General features: G+C 33.7%; 1 protein-coding gene across 6 annotated transcripts in view; it reads left to right on the top strand.

Annotated features, from left to right (window-relative positions):
• LOC129941726 (homeobox protein Nkx-2.1) overlaps window positions 1-13,299 on the top strand; it is a 108,755-nt gene extending 95,456 nt beyond the window's left edge. For 4 of the 6 annotated variants that reach the window (XM_056050427.1, XM_056050426.1, XM_056050429.1 and 1 more), the window contains 2 exons: window positions 9,220-9,306; window positions 12,257-13,298. In XM_056050427.1, the coding sequence (XP_055906402.1) occupies window positions 9,220-9,306; window positions 12,257-12,694 (525 nt within the window). In that variant the 3' untranslated portion in view covers window positions 12,695-13,298. Of the gene's footprint in view, window positions 1-9,219; window positions 9,307-12,256 lie in introns of all 6 variants that reach the window. The other 2 variants (XM_056050431.1, XM_056050430.1) reach the window with 1 other exon arrangement.
• The last annotated feature ends 353 nt before the right edge of the window (window positions 13,300-13,652 follow it).

The raw sequence follows: 13,652 nt of genomic DNA, 5'->3' as shown, positions 1-13,652 counted from the left end.
CGAGATTTCAAGAGCACCAGAAAGAAGGTTTCAATTACTACTTCCGTTATCAGTTTTGGAAGTTTTAAGACCGACTTAGATTTGTGTTATTTAGAAAATGTGCAAAATATTGTTTTCGTGTTTTTCCTTGGTGTAAGAAAAAGTTTCTGCAAAAAGTGATTGAGATATTTACATTAGCGGACATTTAACTCCCAGTGTCAGTGATGACCGTGAATTAAATACATATTTTTCGAACCGTTCAATTCAAGTACTGTTAAGGGCTATGTCTGGACTCCGACGCCCTTACTTATTTTTATAAATGATCTTTTGTCTGAACATTCTAACCCACTAAATTTTTCCCCGATGGCAGTACCCTTAGTTTTTCATATTTGTTTTTGATTATCATCGTTGTTCTTCAGATGTGGACTACCAACGACAGCATATGATATGCTCATTAAATTCCGATCTTCCTAACAGGGTATCAAAAACAGTGTATAATTAAATGCTTCGAAGATTAATGATGCCTACTGCCCAAAAGCGTATAAATCCCCCAAAGCCACTTTCCATGGGCGATACTAGCATCGAAGAGACTTAAACGCTTTCAGTTCTAGGTATCCCATTACAACAACTAGTTGTGTGGCTATAATCTACAAAACATTAATTCGTCTAAAACTGAAGTAAAATTCTCATATTTGTGTTTGTGCCCCAATAACGTACTTCTGGACAGAATTAAAAAGAGAGCTCTAAAAATGGTAGTAAATCGTTCTCTTACCGAGACATTTGCTTCTCTTGAACACCGCGTCGAGGTCTTATGCCTATCATTGTTGTATCGTTGAGCAAGTTACTTTCCTTCCCTTAAACAATTCAACCAATATACTCGTACTGCTAGGAATGCCCATCAGTTATCTCTAGTCTCTAGTTTACAGGGATTCTTTCTTTAGCCGCACTACACGAATGTTGAGCTTTATCAAGCTCAATGTTTCCCACTCTTTACAATGTGCATACATTCAAAATCAATGTGCACCGGTTTCTCCTTTCTAATCATATCCTCCTTTCGGAATTGCTCGCACTGTGTCAAACCATTATAAAGATTTTCATAACCCCTTCAGCGACGGAGCTTGTTTCTGGTTGAATGTTGAACTTGAACAAGCAAAAGTGCAGTATTTGGAGTGAAAAAGTCAATGTTTAGAGCGTATTACATGAGCTGGTGGGATCATTGGACCGAATTTTTTCAATTATTATGGGAATCGCAACATTACTGTGGTGAGCGCTATGCCCTGCGATGATAGCAAACTATGTTTTGTGCAAATTAAAAAAGCATGCTTTGCAAAAAATGTCTTTTAGTGGATTTGGTTGCATTCGGTGAAGGATTTATTTCACGTTCGAAGCCGGTATATTAGCCTCCTAGAACCTACTAGAGTTCATGCCAATAACGACAAGCACGCTTCGATCGACGCACTGGAAGTCAGCAATGAATCGTAAGATACCAGACGAAATGTAAGAAAGAAAGAGTATGTCAAAAGTAGTCTCATTTGTGGTGAAGTCGTGACCAACATTTGCATGAAATAATCTTCAAACATTAAACTATATCGATTCATATAAACATTTCATGCATTTCCGAAAGCTCTTAAAAATTATTCGCTATAATTCTCCATGTATAAAGTTTTCACATAGCTATCTTCAAGAATTCCATCTTTAAAGGCTGTTATTGGTTATGGAACATTTTAATAAACCTTGCATGGATTCCAAAAAACAATGTCTAAAGGTGTTGAACCACAAACAATCGTGGCATATTGTGATCACCTCACATCAAACTTGTCAGCCTTAAACCCTTACAAAACGTTGATTAAAAAGAAAAGAAAATAAGCCTAATCACTGAAAATGAAGATACTTTTTCTATATGAAAATTTAGATTATTTTGATGAATTTAAAGGACCCAATCAGCGAACGTACGACTCCACGCGACTTTGTTAGTAATAAACCGGCTTAAATTCTTGTGTTAACTTTATAAAAATACGTTTGTAGAATGTCTAATTGACGACGAATTGACAAGCCTCGGTTTTCGTCAAAATTTCGGATTGCAACAGCAATATTATTAGTTAATCTTGGTTTCGATTCTTTACATTATCAACTTGTCCCAACAGCTAATTGTTTCGACGACTATATCCATCGCAATGGTGCTTCACGATGGCCAAAAAGCTCCTTAAATATTTTAACAGTGAATGGACAATATTTACCATTTTTGTAATGAATTTTTCCGATTTGAATGTTTTGTTGAAACTGCTTGCAATATTCATTTTTACCACTCGTTGAACTTTTTTTTAAGATCTCAACTTATTTAGAATCCTTATATATTTCTTAACATAAATCCAAAAGATCAACTGCGTCATTTTGCATCGAACTCAGCAAGGGAGATTTAAATTGATAAAGTCGTAAAACATCTCTGTATTTTTAGTGATGGCGTAGGTTTTAAATTGTGAAATGAACAAAAGGTGACAGTTTAAAAAAATGATAGATAACATATTAGCGTGTTATTCAATACCTCTTACACCTATATAACCCTATATTGATATTTTTATTACAAACGGGCGTAATTGCGAACTATAAAATTTCCTGTTCAGCTTTTTATTTTCATCTTGTAGTTTCTTTTAAAATCAAAGTTTGTTTCGACACTGTTTCAGCTGTTTTCCCCTCGAAAAATTGACAGAAAGTCAGTATTATTTCTCGAAAAAACAGTAATAAGTCTCTTAAAGCTCAAAAAACGTGGGAGAAATGAAAATTTATATCCAAGGAGCGTGCTGTGTAGCCGAAGCAATGATGTTTTTCAAAATGGTTTTTTAAAATGAGTTTTTGACCACAATAAAGCACTCACCGCGCCTTCTTTGTTGTGTACTCAAGTTCATTCAAAAAGTTCGTGACACTGGTATGCTTGTGGACAACGCTCATGGTCCCCATTAAGAGAATGTGTCTACTTTTATACAAGAATGTTGAACAAAATTATCAGCCAAAAATAGCGTATTTCATTAAAATTGCAAGCAAAGTAGTACTTTTTAAATGTATTCGAATCTCAGCTTATAATTTTTCTATCACACCAAAAACAGACAAAAACGATGTTTTTAAGGCTTTGATTTTTGATTTTGCAAAGTTCAAAACTTTGCCTTCTAAATACAGTTTAAATTAAGAGTCTCCATTTGAAGTGTCTAAATAAAGTTTACAGAAATCTTAAGTACTTTTTTAGGTATTGATTTCTAAAAAAAATTAAAAATCGAAGCTGTTTTAAATTAGAATTTATATTGTTCTTTCAAGACACATATTTGTAATTTTTAGCAATACCTTTCAAGCTTGAATTTTATATTTTATTTATTTCAACTTACTTTAATATTAATTAAATAGGATGCTATGTGGACTTCTTTTCTAACAGCTGTAAAATAAGTGGAGCATATAAATTTAGTAGCTTAACTATACTTAATAAACGGTTCTGTGATTTTGATTTTATTTTTGAATTTAGCAGGCAAAACGGCTGCGTTTTTCGCTATAAAAACATACAACAACAAAAAACACAATTTTTGAAAAAAGAAAAATGGGATTTTAGCGCGAGAGAAGTCTTTTTTTTGTACAACAAAGCCTCTGCCGTCAGGCATCAGGCTCTGGCGACCATTTTAATTTATTTACCCTAAAAACCAAAACTTAGGAAACCATGTGCCACCACTAACAATATATAGGGGTAGGTTCTAGACTTTATACCTTAACTATATTTTATTGTATGTGAACATAGTTGTACATAACAATTTGTATTCAAAAACCAACTGGTATGAATTTTATTTTATTTATATTTTTATTATTATTTTAACACAGGCGGGAATCCAGAGGGTGATGATGATGATGAAAAAGGTAGAATCGCAGCCAACCACTTGAAATCACGAACCATTATTTTATTTTATATGAATTTTTCGTGTGCGTTATATACGAGTATATATTTTTTTATTTTTATAACAATTCCCCTCCCCTCTCAACTCGTCGTCCTTTTTGCAATTCAAAAATATAGAATTTTATGTGTCCTGGATGTGTTGGATGTTTATTTACTATTTTATTTTATTTCTCTGTTGTTGTTGTTTTATTTTTATTGAAAAACACCGTCAGATGCTGGAAACGTCCTATCAAAACCAAGCTGTGATAGGGATATAGGATTTTTGTTTAACTCCTGCTGTTGTTGTTCCATATGAAAATATATGTATAATTTTATATCGTAGTACGCGACATAGAGAGGGCCTGAAAAATAGGCTGAACATAACAATACAAAGTTTTGAAGTAGTTTTGCACTCTCGCTCGTTCAACTCAAACATCTGCCTGATATTTATATTAAAATTACTATTTTTATTTTATATTACATACATTCGAGTATATGAAACGTATGATATTTATTTTTGATATATGCATGTTTGTGCAGTAATTTGTATTTGGTGAATGCTGAGGATGGTTTTTGAAAAATGTATAAAAGCCGATTGTTGGAGAGGAAGCCATTGTTTCGAAACGAAAATTGGATCAAAATATAATTTTTTTCTTTTTTGAAACAAACGCCAAACGGTCTTTTTAAACTTATCAGTCTAAATGGTAAGCAACGTTCTTGTTTTGTTGTGTAAAGGAAAATAATTAAAATTTTTAAAAAGAAAGAAGCGTTTGTAAAATGTGGAACATTGCTTTTAAAAATTTAAAAACACCAAACTATGAGTAAAAGACAAGTACAAAATTTCACACTTTTGAAGTGCATGACAATTCTGAAATTCCAAATATTTTGCAACAATTGTTGAAGAGGAGGGGGGAGATATTTCTATCAGTATTAAGATAGAACATAGCTTGATAAGTGTTGAAGTCATACAAAACTTTTCGTTAAAGGTCATGTTCAAAGCTCGTTTTTGCATTCAACTTCTTGATTTTGTACAGTTTATTTATGTTTTGATTGAATAAAGAGCACTTTTTAAATAACAACCAATCAAAAAGCCTAAAGTTTCTTGTACCCTCGTCGGAGGAAGCCATAATGTATGGCGACATATTTTCCAATGTCTACTTAACCATTACCAGGTTGAAAAACTAAGTGACTTCAGATGATGATGAACATAATATTATTCTCATTTAAATATTGACCGCACCTCCAGCCCAAAATCGTGAAGTACATAAGTATTTACGTCAAAAATATATCGCTGGAAATGTAGGGTCACTTTCCAAGCCCTGCAGAGTCCATAACGTTCACTGTCAATGGTCTATTGCTTTTATAGCTTTACATTTTTTAAAACATCTATCATTGAGTTGACGTGCTGTCAAATTAATCCCCAAAAGTCCTCTCTGTAGAGCGCTGAACTATGAAACCTAAACGAAACAATAACCCATTTATTAAAAAACTTATTTACTTACTTAAAGTGGCGCTACAGTCCGGGGCGGACCTGGGTTTCAACCAACATGCCTCTCCAGCCAACTCGGTCTCTAGCTAGATGTCTCCAGTTTCGCACTCCAAGTTGGTTGAGGTCTTCACCCACCTGCGTGCGCCACCTATGTCGGGATCTTCCCCTACTGCGTCGTCCCTCGGAATTGGATTGGAAGACCTTCCGGGCTGGAGCGTTGATGTCCATTTGCCCAACATGACCCAGCCATCTAAGCAGTTGGACTTTAATTCTGCTAACTAGGTCGGTGTCGCTGATCAGCCCGTACAGTTCGTCGTTATGTCTTCTCCTCCATTTATGCGTACGGGACCGAAAATCACTTTCTTTGACAGGGTCCAAGCCTCAGCGCCATAAATGAGAACCGGGATGATGAGTGTCGTATAGATGGTGATTTTACATGCTCGAGAGAGGACTTTACTTCTCAATTGCCTTCTATGTCCATGGTGACGTTTTGTTAAAGACGTCGTTGTTCAATGTTCTTTTTTTGATGATAGCATATACTTGGTCTTGCCCTCATTGACCACTAAACCCATCTTCTTCGCTACCGTCGCAATGCTCAAAAACGCTCCACTGACATCACGCTTTGATCTTCTAATTATTTCAATATCATCTGCGTATCTGAGTATTTGGATGGTCTTTTGGAAGATTGTACCTCTAGTGTTGACGGTTGAGTTTTGCACAATTCTTTCCAGAACATCGCCTTGTCTAAAACCCTTTTTGACATCAAATACATCGGTGACCGACCTTGATAGAGGTGCGTGCGAGTTTGACAGGGATACCAAAACTAGACATTGCACTGTAGAGCTCTTCCTCATGGATGCTCTCATACGCGGCTTTAAAGTCGATAAAGAGATGGTGGGTATCGATTTGAAGTCCCTGGGTTTTTTCCAAGATCTGCCGTAGTGTGAAAATTTTGATCGATAGTTGACTTTACTGGTCTGAAGCCACACTGATAAGGACCTATCAGGCTGTTGACGAACGGCTTCAGACGTTAACATAATACGGCAGAAAGGATCGTATATGCAATGTTCAGATGACTGATGCCTCTGTAGTTGGCTCAATTAAGAGGGTTTCCTTTTTTATGTATCGGACAAACTATGCTGAGATTCCACTCATCGGGCAACTTTCTTCCGAACATTTTTTTTTTCAGATGAGTTGTGGCATGCTCCCTACCAAGTCATCGCCTGCTGCTTTAAATAGTTTTGCAGCGATACCATCAGCTCCAGCAGCTTTGTTTGACTTCAGTTTGGATATAGCTATCTTCACTTCGTCGAGGTCGGGTAGGCGGAATTTTTGATCTGCGTCACCTAGGTTGAGTGGTTCTTTCCCCTTACAGCGGAATTCGGTTCGTTATCGCCGTTATATAATTTGGAGAAGTGGTCTTTCCATACTCTCAACATAGACTGCGGTTCTACTACGATGTTCCCCTGATCGTCTTGACAGGCTTCGGTTCGTGGAAGGTATTTATTAAAAAAAGGAGAACTAATTTGACAGATTTTAATTCAACAATATGGCCGCTTTCGACAGTCAAAATTTTGAAATCACATATATTAGTAGCTGTCATCTTTTGGCAACTAAAAGTTATGCCATTGCCAAAAATCGGTACTTTATGTGGTTCAACAATGCATTGAAATTATAAAAATTAACTCCAAAATGTTACATACTCATAAACTTCAAAAAGCAACAAAACAATTGCAGTTTTTTAAAAAAAAGTCATTTCTCAAAGAGGTAATTACAAATGGGTACGGAAAAATGAGGTGCATGCCAATAAATTCTACAATCAATTCAAGACCTTGAAGACATAGGAGCAATTTAAAAGAACCTATTGTTAAGGGTTAAACAATTTACTAGTTAGCAATTTACTTAAAGAGCCCAAAATTTTTAAAGCTTTGCTAGTAAATTTCTAAATGCCTTTTATTAAAAAACGAGCATCCAAACATGTCTAAAAAGTGACAGTTCGTAATTATAAACAAAGCAAATACGCTTAAATTGATTTACCAACTGTTGACTGAACCATTCCATCCACTGCTCTTATAAGAATAAAATTAGCAGGTGTCATATGGATTTAGTAGAGCCTAGTTCTTAACGGATTGTTGCTCCATCCAATTTATTTATTATGTATGGATTTAGCAAATTGCTAAAAGTTAAGGTAGCCATTTTGTGACTTTAACTTTAGCAAATCGTTAAGAGATGGTATGATGTTTGAAATTATGTTAATCACCTTTTTAGCCTAGAAAATTGCTAAAAACGGATTCAAAAATTGAATAAATCGTTTAAAAACTTGCGCCGTAATTTGTGAAGTTGTGGAGGACAAATAGCCACAAAATTATCAAATAGTCATTAAAAAATTCACAAAAAGGAAATGATATCGTTTTCCTTTGTCAATAGCATAAATTATTGCATCAGAAGTTCTTCTATTTAGTAAATTCTAAGCGTTTTTCTGACGCAACATTCTAGTAAAAATGCGTTTCTGAGATCTGAGCTAAAAAAAAAAACATTTTTTTGTATTATTTAGCACTGTTCTGAAATTTAAGGATTCTCTTTCTTTTAAAAGTTCTCGTCATGTACAAATAAAAACTACCAGTTCTAGTACTTACCTTTTTACAATATCAATATTTGATAATCGCATACTGAAGAATACATCCATGCCCAGATTATAACACTTCAAAAAATAAAACTCCTGACTTCATCATCATCGATTCGAATCGATATTTTTAATTCCGGCAGCTATCAAATTGCTACTGCACTATTATTTATCATCAAAGATACAATTACGATATACACAATATGTGCTATCCGGTGTGTCAAAAGGGTCATACGAGTATATAAAATCGAACAATTGAATTTTGAGTAAAGATACATAATTTTTTTTAAGTCAAAGTAATCCTTTACAAAAAATTAAAAAAAAAAAACTCAAAACGTTTTTGTATGGCACCGCAATTCAGTGGCCAACACTTGAGTAGATACAAGAGTATACCTTGAGTTGGCCTTAAGCCTTATGCGACAGAATACTGTGACGGATGACACAAGAAGATACTTTATCCACTTGAATGTCTTTTATTTGATTTCACATCACTCTTTCAACATTTTATACATATACATAAGATACATCGGTATCTTGTATCTATAAAGGTACAAACTATATTTTATAGATACTTTCGGTCTGAATTTTACTCCTCAACTCGAAACGAAACGAGTTCCAATTTTGCTACATCATCATCATCAGATTTATGATGATTTTGAAGGACATGTCGTGTAATCTGGGTATCAGTCAGTCAGTAAAAAAAAGAGAGACTAAAACCCCAGACAAAAATAACAAAAGAATCTATGTGATGGCGCATTATGAAAATGTGCTACATACAGAAGCCCTGAAATGAGCTAAGATGACAATTCTATTAGGTATTGATATAAACTCATGTATAGCCTTTTATAATAACTTTGATAAACCAGATCAGGTGTGAATGAGAGAGTGTGGTTTTTACTTTATTTTTGATTACTTTCGATTGTTATAAGTCTTCGATTTTTGTCCCTCGTTTTGTGTATCTTTGAGGTTAGACAATATTCTCTTAATCGGGACTTAGGGGCTTTTGTATTATGTGAGGTATTGTAACCACTTTTTAGGTGATTTGATATTGTGTTAAAATCTCATTACGGGCGTATTCAGGGTAGTGATGAATTTTGTATTGTTTGTTGTCATAGCACTTCAGTATACTTAAAACTCTATTCTTTAATAAAAAAAAACCTGCTTATTTTTGAATCATTACTATTTTTCCGTATTAAATTGTATTTTCTTTCTTTCTTTCAGGTGAAAATTTGGTTTCAAAATCATCGATACAAATGTAAAAGACAAGCTAAAGAGAAGGCTATGGCCGAACAAAATCAACAAAATCAGGTAAATATTTGTTTTCAAATAAATAAAAACTATTGAAAGCTCGATGTTGATAGATATTCCGATCAATATTTAAATAGGTGTAGGCATGTAATCCCCCTGTATTTTATGAAATTAACATGTTTTTGAACCTCTTGGTTCAGGGAGTTTTTAATTCCATGCTGTTAAGTACACAAGATCCATTCTTTTAAGATTTCAATTTTGTGTAGGACCTTAACTGAATTAGTTTTATCTTAGTCTATGAATTCTTAATATAGTATTATTCGAATCAACTGTAATATTGACAAGATAAGAAACGATACAGTATTCCCCGCTTAATTGCACTGGCTATTTTGTCAGACTTTTCGGCCAACTATTTAGGTGGTTCAATAAACGGAATCCCATTGAATTGACCAAAAATATTTTTCTCAATTAATTCCACTCACGACGACGATCAAAATTGAAATTACAAATGACAGAAAACAAATAGCTGTCATTTTGTTATTTGTTATTAAGCGAACAGTGCTGCCAATTTCAGTGCTTCCAAGTTTGAAAAACTAACTTGGATTATTAATAAATTTATTGATTTTGGCTTGTATCAGTTTGTTGGTAGCATTTTTTAAGATCATCTTATTTGTCACTTACTTTTTCACGGATGAATTAAGGAGCTACACTCTAAGATATTTACCTTTTTACTATAAAAAAGGTTTACTGTGCAGTTTGTTGTTGGTTTGCAAAGTAATAACCTGACCTGTAACAATGGTATTTATCATTACATTTTAATATTTTTGTATTTTTTGACAATAGTATTTTGAGCAAAACTATTACCGTTATTTTCTCTTCCGTTTTTATGAAAATAAGAAGTGATTTCTCTTAGTTTAAGTGTTTTTAATTTGTGAACACACCCTTTCACTATCAAACTGTCATTTTTAATTAACTTATTAAACTCAACGTTTTCATCACAGTAAACGAACAATTCACGTCTACAAATTGTACATTTCACCAAAATTTGGAGTCTGTGACTGCAAATTTAAGAGCGTTAACTCAATCTTTCGGTTATAATTCTCGACGTATTTAACTGGCAACAACAAAATAAGTGCACAAATCAAGACAACGGGGTAATCCAAGTGCCGAAAATATCGTAGCATCCGATCCGAATTAATTAATCAAACGATTAAACAGCAGGCGTTATCAAGATTTTGGTATCATTCAGACCACATTATGGTGTATATTGAGTAAGGATCTCGGTTTACATCCATACAAGACAAAGCTGTCTAAAGAATTGAACCTGACAGACAATTTGAAGCGTCGTACTTTCTCCAATTGGACAGTAGAGAAAATGTGCCAAGATGATAAATATCATCGCACATGGCGTTCGTCAATAAGCAAAATATGCGGTGTTAGTCGAGTGTAAGTCCACATTTGCTTTATGAATCACCACCAAATTTCTATGTGGTGGAGTTTTCATTTGTTCGTCAACGATAACGATTGTCACTTTACTATATGAATGGCCAGCGCTATCACGCCTTGATAACAGATAATTTATGGCCTGAATTAGAAGGTATAGTCTTAGAAGACATGTGGTTTATGGAAAAGTAAGTTTGATGAGAGAGTTTCCTCAAGAAATGAAACAGTCGATTCATCATCATCGAAAATTGTATACATGAAGCTGAAAAAAATGTTTTTGAAATGTCTAAAATGGCTAAGTGGCTTATAGTTCAAATTTTCCCAAACACTCGTCATTACATTTTCTCCTCCATTCAATTTCTATCCATACGGGACTGTAGATCACGAGACAACTTTTCTGTCGAAATGACCCAATGTGCTTTATCTGTTTTTGTCATAGTTCATGCTTCTGCACCGTATAGCAGGACGGGGATGACTTTTGTAGCTCTCTGTCTCAATACTCAAAAAAGCCCCATTGACATCACGATGAGTTCTTCCGATAACGTCAATGTCTTCAGCATATGCTTGTAATGAGACGGTCTTTTAAAAGATAGTGCCTCTGGTGTTGACGTGGGAGCTCTGCACTATTCTTTCTTTCTAAAACCTTTTTGAACATTGGAAGATTCCGTTGAGTTGTTTACAACCTTTATGAAGCAGCGCGAATTCTCCATGGTCATCCTCTACAAACTGACAAGTTTGGCAGGGATCCCAAAACTAGACATTACTCTATAAATGTCGTCGCTGAAGATGCTGTCATATGCGGCCTTGCAATCAATGAAAAGATGGTGCGTGTCAATTTGATGTTCTTGGGTTTTTTTTTCAGGATCTGCCGTAATGTTAGTCGATTGTAGACTTTCCTAGTCTAAAACCACACTGATAAAGACCTATTGAGAATTGGATGAAGAACTTTAGACGTTCACATATTACGTCAGAGAAGATTTTGTAAGCGATGTTAAGTTAAGATGATTCTATAGTTAGTGCAGTTTAGAGGGTCTCTTTTTTTCAATATCAGGCAAACCAGAATGTGGTTCCATTTATGGGGCATGCTTTCTTTCAACCATATTTATTATCATTCCGCCTGACACCAGAATTAGATTCGTGGTCGTTATACAGTCTGCTGGAATATACTATCTACTGAAAATTGGAAAAATCGATTTTCGAATAAAATATTCACTTCAGATACGAGAGATTTCTTACTGATGCAACCATTCCACCAACCAAAAATAGAAAAATTCTCGTAATATGTTTTTCAAAGAGAACTATGTTTTTAAAAATAAATATACACAAAATGAACTCGTTGTTCTAGCGTTCTGACCTTAATAGTGTGAAATAGTTTTTAATGCATACAAAACATATTTTAAAATCTACCTATTTTCTTATTACTAAACAATTATAATTGACTTAAATTAAACATTTTATTTTCTTCTTTTCTTTTCATATAACCCTTCAATAAAAAAAAAAACAAACAAAATAAAATAATTCAAATCTGGCAACATTCCTTGATTCTGCATGGGTATTTTTTGTTCAGTCAGCGAGTTCACCACGACGTGTCGCTGTACCAGTTTTAGTAAAAGATGGCAAGCCTTGTTCGGGCAGCTCGAATTCAACGCCCCAACAGCAACAACAACAACAGCAACAACAGCAGCAACAGCAACAAGTAGGCGGCACCAGTAATGGCGGTTCAACTGGCAGTGGCAGCAGTTCTGGCGGTCCAGTGCCCGGTGGTGGTAATTTGCTAACCGGTGATGCTCCCCACACCCATTCACCGGACACATCATCGACACTCCTGGCCACGTACAATGGTGCCGTATCCGGGCATAATGCCCAAATGCTCCAACAGCCCTGCAATAATTCCCTAATGTCAAATAGTCTGGCAATGGCCTACAGAAATCAAAATAACTTCATGACCAATTCACATCAGCAGCAATGCGGTGGCTATTTGCCACTGCAGGGTAGGGCTTGGTAATAATTAAGTGATTGTTTCAGTTCGTTTTTTAATTAGTTTTTTAGCTTGATTTTTATTTTCTTGATTTTTCTAATTTTAAACAAAATTTTCAAAAAATTTAGTTATTTCATTTTTCAACAAAACAAAAAAAATACTCTAAAATGTTATTTCATAAAATATTAATAAACAAAACCACACACACATCACTTTCGAATTTAGACCAAATTGTCGGTCGTAGTTTGTGCTAATTTAATTGGCAATTTAATTTTTATTAAAATTAATTTTTAAAATTATTATTATTATATTCTAAAAACAAAAAATGAGAAGTTCATATATTTAGAACAAAAAACAAAACACGAAGAAAATAAGAATAAAAACTCTTAATATTAAGCAAGAGAAAATGTTTTTGTAAATAAAATAAAATAAAAAAGAAATTGTTTCGAATTATTATAAATAAATATATAACTTTAAGGGAAAAAAGTAAAATAAAAAAAAGAAGAAAATAATTAATTAATTAATACTATAATAGTTGACATTAGATTTAAAAATTTAGTAAAATGATAATTTTTTGTCTTTTCCACTTTAAATATAATGTAGTTTTTTTTAGGTCATAAGCTCAATATAAATGTATAGAACAACAAAAATTATAATAATAAATAATAATAAAACATACAAAAACAAAAATGCAATGTGAATATAATTTAAATTATTTCTACCATTCTGGATTGATTCTTATGATTGATTGACTACTAAAAATCTGAAGAAGAATTTCTTTTATTTTGCTGATTTGGCAATGAATTCGCAGCAATAAATTATTCTTTAATTTGAACAAAAAATATTCTAAAAGTTTTAACTTCTGGGATGAACTTTTGAGAGGATGGGAACAGGTATACAATACACTTTAAATATTTTTTTTATTAATTGCATCTCTTGTTTTACGCCAAACTTTATTATTCTCAAAAACTTTAAAGAAATTCCC

Source organism: Eupeodes corollae, chromosome 1, assembly GCF_945859685.1.
Source record: "Eupeodes corollae chromosome 1, idEupCoro1.1, whole genome shotgun sequence".
NCBI lineage: Eukaryota > Metazoa > Arthropoda > Insecta > Diptera > Syrphidae > Eupeodes > Eupeodes corollae.
This window is presented reverse-complemented; position numbering and strand designations above follow the sequence as displayed.